We start from the raw sequence: 5,457 nt of genomic DNA on the forward strand, positions 1-5,457 counted from the left end.
GCATCCTCCTTTCTCCTCCTCCTCCTCCTCCTCCTCCTCCTCCTCCTCCTCCTCCCCGCTGGTCCGTTACCATTCCAGGGTCCTTTTATCAAACAGACCGTTCTTGCTGCAAAGCCGGGGACCATAAAAGCTGTGTTACTTGCTCGAGGACTTTGGAGACGGGACAAGGCAGTTTGCCGGATCTGAGGACAGCTGCTGGAAACGCTTCTGCTGCTGCTGCTATTTCAGTTGGGAGGCAGATCTTTGTGGGACCTCTGCTTGCTGTAATACTGCTTGATTTTCTATCAAAGTTGCAGGAGGGCACACATCAATCAAGAATCTCATCTGTCTCATGCTCAACGCTGACACCTCACAGTGTGTAAGAACACTTGTACCAGTAAAGATCTGATTGTGTGTGTGTGTGTGTTGTAAGTGGAAGCAAATGCAGCATTTTGCTAGAGAAGATTTATAAGTGTAGGGTATTTATTTGCAAGCGTTTGCTTTTCTGCGAAAGCATGATTATTATTATATTATCTTATTTAAGATGTGTGACGGGAGTGACAGGGTGTCCGTGATTATGTGTGTGCATCGTTGAAAGCACAGTGTGGTGGTGCAGTGTTACTCTTCTCACTCCAGGTGTTTGACTAAACGGCTTAGCAGCGGTTGGAGGGTGAGAAAGACTCCCCAGACACACACAACTCCTGGCTGCCTGACAAAATCTTTCAGGCACCCTAAAGAGTAACGCATTAAAAGGAGTCATTAGAGATGGATGTTGTAAACAGAAATAAACTGATACTTTAAATAGGATGAGGTTATAACAGACATAGAAAGAGAAAAATTACATAGAAACACAAGAAAAACTAGGGCAGAGTTGCTCTCATTCTTCATATTGCCACGTCAAAGCAGCCTAGAGATGTGCACAGAAGATTTCAAACTGGAGAAAACAGCACGGATAAAGTCGTTTCATAGTTGTTTTTTTCAAGTTAGTCTTCTTTCTGATTTAGTAGGACATTTTCCTCTTCTCCTCACACCTTTAACCCTCACCCCTCTAACCCTCTGCAACAACACACGCTCTCAAGTGCTCTTCTTAATTGGGCGACTCTTTCAGCGACTCATTCAGTACCTCTTCTGCTTCATCCTTCTCCCTTCTTCTCCATCCTCTCTCATATTTTCAGGTGGAGCCAGACCGGCACGGGATCCCTGTCTCAACTCCTCACACACTGACCAGGACTGAGCTGCACTGCTATGTCCAATCTTGATGTAACATCAGTTTAAGACACAGAACTGTCTCACGCTCCTGTCATTCCTGCCTGTGATTTCCATATGAGATTCCATATGAGAGGACCACTGACTTTCAACTTCACATAAAAACAACAAGGACAAAATCTAAGTTCCACAGACAGAATAAAAAGACTTTTAAGTGTGTGTTAAGGACACAACTGAAGCTTTGTTTGTCTTGGAGCAGCTCTAGTGGCCTTTGCCAACAGCCATGCAGGTGTCCTTTGCATGCACGGACCACGGGCTGAAGGCCCCGCGTAACGGTGAGCACAGCAAGCAGAACGCCACCAGCCCCAACACAGCCAGCCAGGCCCGCGCCCGCTTCCGCACCGTGGCCCTGATAGCTCGCAGCCTGGGCTCCTTCACCCACCGCTACCACCACAACCTCAAGGAGTCCACCGCCAAGCTTACCGGCATGAAATACCGGTATGTACCCTGGTCGTGGAGACTGTTGGAGAGAGTAGAGTCAGGAAGAAGGAGGCGGCATTGAATAGTTTAGTTAGTTTATGTTTTCTTTCCTCTGCCCAGTGTATGCTGTGAAAACCTGCCACAACTCTGAATGTGAGGGGAAGAAACTGAATATGAATGACAGCACAATATAACATAAGAGAAAACGGTAGAAAAATAAGATACCTAAAATGCGAAGAGAGACTACATAAATTAACAGAGCCCTGATGAAGACAATGAAGATATGTGAGCAGTGGCAGGTGATGAGTGGGATGGTGTGCGTGTGCGTGTGTGCGTGGACGTGTGTGTGTGTGTGTCACGATACAATACAGGCAAAATTACAGTCCAAGATGCAGATTTATTGGCAACTCTATATAATTATTCCACAATTAATAATGTCTCTAGCGAACCAGGATCTGGGACAGTTTAGGTTGTTGAGTGCTTCAGATAGAGTTTCAGATATGAACATGTGAATTGAATCGCTTGCAAGTGCAACTTGAAGAAAGATATTTTGGTGCGGTCATGACAGATAAAAATACAGAAAAGATCATGTTTTTCAGGGACACATAAAAGTTATGTTAAAAGCTTTTTTTAGTCAGGCAAATAGGTTTAAAACTTATACCGGTTTTGTTTTAATGGCCAAAATGTAAAAAACTGATTGATTACACGAGGTACTCAATATTGACAATACACTGGAAATTCACATTGTTCGATAATGTAAAGACATGACCAACAAATGCATAGAAAAAACATGTCACAAAGATAGAACCATAACCATACCATAACCATACAAATCATATCACACAGTCCTCTGCAGTCACATCAAATAAGATAAAAATACAATTTTGCAGTACAGGATGTATACCATAAGGTACAGTATGGGAAAATTAAATTGACTATCATCATTATCAGTAGTAGTAGTTAAACAATTCAAAGTAGCATTACCAATAAAGCAGATAAAACACAATAAAATACATAACTGACGTTATGATGAAGTGCACTCCACACTACATAAATCACTGGATCCAGTCTGTGCATCTACAGCACAACACCTCACTGTATAACAGTTTGATCTTAAAGGTCTCTCATGAGCTTGTTCAATATACCACCAGTCACATACAGTTCTGGCTGCGGCCATACAGTACATTCTGCTAAGTGTGAAAGTAAAGCCGAGCAGAGCTGTGCAGTAGAGCTTTCCATGTGTGTGTGGGAGTTGTAACAAGGCAGGGCCAAGTAAACAGTGCTCTCTTAGCTCGGTGAGTGGGCTCTTAACCCAGACCACAGGAGCAAAATAGTTGCTTTTACCTCGCACCGTTAACTCACAGGGTGACATCACCATCAAGTTTACAGTCTCAGGATCAAGAAAGACACAGAGATAGAGAGAGACTGAAAGAAAGAGGGGATGATGGGAAGGGATTGAGTTGGGAAGAAGAGCTGAAAGATAGAACAGACAAAAGAGACAGAATTAGAGATTGAATGAAACAGAAAATTGGGGCACGCGGGTCAGTTTACAGAAAAGAGGCAATTAGCAGATTCTCGGCAGATTGGATGCGGAGCAGCTAAATGTGATAAGTGTCTACTTGTCACACAATCTCATCTCGTTTCCATAACAACATTGAAATGGCCAGCTTCAATATGTTCCCAGCACCAAACAAGCCTGGTGACTCCATTGTGCTAACTGGTGCAGCATTAACAAAAGATTGTTTTTTATTCCATTAACCAAGAAGATAAGATTCCTTTTAAAAATCGATTGCATTTTTCAACTCCTTAATTTCACTAAAGACGTAACAGATATGAACAAAGAAGGTGTTTCACTGTTGCTTCTGTTTTCCCTAGAGAGGTATTGATTAAAAAATGTTGCAGAACCGATGCAGGAGTAATGTAAAATGCAGTAATGTCTTCTTAAATGTGCTTTTTTAAATTTAGGTTGTAACATTTTCTCATGCTTGCAGCTTGTGTGTATTTATGTGCTCACGCATTGGCACATTGCATTACATACATGATTGCATGTATGTGCATTAGATGTGTGTGGCGTTGAGGCTCCACACTGGGAACATCTGAAGGCGTAGAAAATTAAAGCAGAAGATGAAGTGTGCAGAGCGAGCGAGTGAGAGAGCATAAACTAATAATACCAACATCCGCGCATTTTGGTTGTCATGGCGATCTAAATATAGTGTAGTTCAAATTGTGGTGTCCCCTGGTTGCGACCTCTCAAGGCTGTGTGACCTACACAAACAGCACACAAACAGGCCAAAAAGTGTGATGTAACAAAATGTGGTGTTGTTGTTGACTTCACAAATAGTGCAGATTATTTCTGGTTCCTGGTAGGGAGCCCCTGGTTGCCTGGATTGAAGTTCATAACGGTCATTAGGCAGCAGAAGGCCTTTTGACAGTCCAGGAGGTTCGGGGAAGATTGCGCTTGGTTGGTTCAGAGCTGCACTGCAGATGGGCATGCAAAAATCCCTTCTGTTGCTTCCTTTGGAGACAGGCTTATCAGTGGCCTGCAGAAAGAGAGGCACCCTCTGCTGTGTATACATCTTGTGGACAGTGTGAGTAATGTATAAATCAGCCATATAAAGTGATTTTTGTGGGCACGGAACAGCCAGAAACAGCTGTTCATTTCAAGGCTATTCCACACTGAATGAAAGTTCTGCAGGAAACTGAAGGAGTTTCTGTCCCATTTGTTTGTGTGAAGCGGCCCCAGAGCGAATGTCATTCTTGCATTCACGGGTGACTCTGCTGTGCCTCTAGCTCGATTCTTTTAATTAAAAATCTTTTCCTCTTTTGAGCCCCTCTGCTTAATAAACCACTGGGCTATCAGACCTGAAAGCAAAAATACTGGTGTAAGTGAGTTTTGATTAACACTATCATTTTTCACCTAAATCATTGACAGCGGAGGATGGATTTCTTCTGCTCAGGTCTCAGGAGTTTGAAAATTAAAAATGGCCGATGACATGCAATATATTATTGTCAATTGGAAAGTGTTTTGTTGTCTGTTAAGAAGTTAAATGAGATCTGTCAAGGACACTTTGATTACCGTAGTTACCGGGGGAATACACTGATTCTTTTTACATATTTTGTGTGAAGTCAGCAAGGAATCTGACTTTTCATGTTGTAACACAAATCATTCACAGGGTTTAGACAAGGTGTATCAGCTCGTATGATTGCAGATTACACAGAAGGCTGCAGTTTTGAACAGCCATCGTGAGGACTGATGCCACCTCTGTCTGCTTGCACCATAAATCATAATTTGCTTTGTTAAAGCTTTCCGTGTGTTTGTGTTGTGCGCTGAACTTCGAGAGTGTGTGTGTGTGTGTGTGTGTTTGCATGACTTCATGCATGTCTGCTCTCTTAGAGCCCATCATGCTGCTTTCGCTCAGACACACAATGTTTGGCAGCGTGTATCCAGCTCTCTGATTTGCTGTTTTTGTCCAGTGATCATCATTCATCAAAAGCCTTCATCACCCTTTGATAAGACAGATGTACAGTGCCTTGCGAAAGTATTCGGCCCCCTTGAACTTTGACCTTTTGCCACATTGCAGGCTTCAAACATAAAGATATAAAACTGTAATGTTTTGTGAAGAACCAACAACAAGTGGGACACAATCATGAAGTGGAACGAAATTTATTGGATATTTCAAACTTTAACAAATAAAAAACTGAAAAATTGGGCGTGCAAAATTATTCAGCCCCCTTAAGTTAATACTTTGTAGGGCCACCTTTTGCTGCGATTACAGCTGTAAGGCGCTTGGA

General features: G+C 42.5%; 1 protein-coding gene across 1 annotated transcript in view; it reads left to right on the forward strand.

The window, feature by feature from the left end:
* Positions 1–254: 254 nt before the first annotated feature.
* kcnab1b (potassium voltage-gated channel subfamily A regulatory beta subunit 1b) overlaps positions 255–5,457 on the forward strand; it is a 36,981-nt gene continuing 31,778 nt past the window's right edge. Inside the window, exons 1-2 of the mRNA XM_046052961.1 lie at positions 255–358; positions 1,155–1,683. Of these exons, the coding sequence (XP_045908917.1) occupies positions 1,469–1,683 (215 nt within the window). The 5' untranslated portion in view covers positions 255–358; positions 1,155–1,468. The remainder of the gene's footprint in view (positions 359–1,154; positions 1,684–5,457) is intronic.

Source organism: Micropterus dolomieu, linkage group LG06, assembly GCF_021292245.1.
Source record: "Micropterus dolomieu isolate WLL.071019.BEF.003 ecotype Adirondacks linkage group LG06, ASM2129224v1, whole genome shotgun sequence".
In the NCBI taxonomy this organism is placed as follows: domain Eukaryota; kingdom Metazoa; phylum Chordata; class Actinopteri; order Centrarchiformes; family Centrarchidae; genus Micropterus; species Micropterus dolomieu.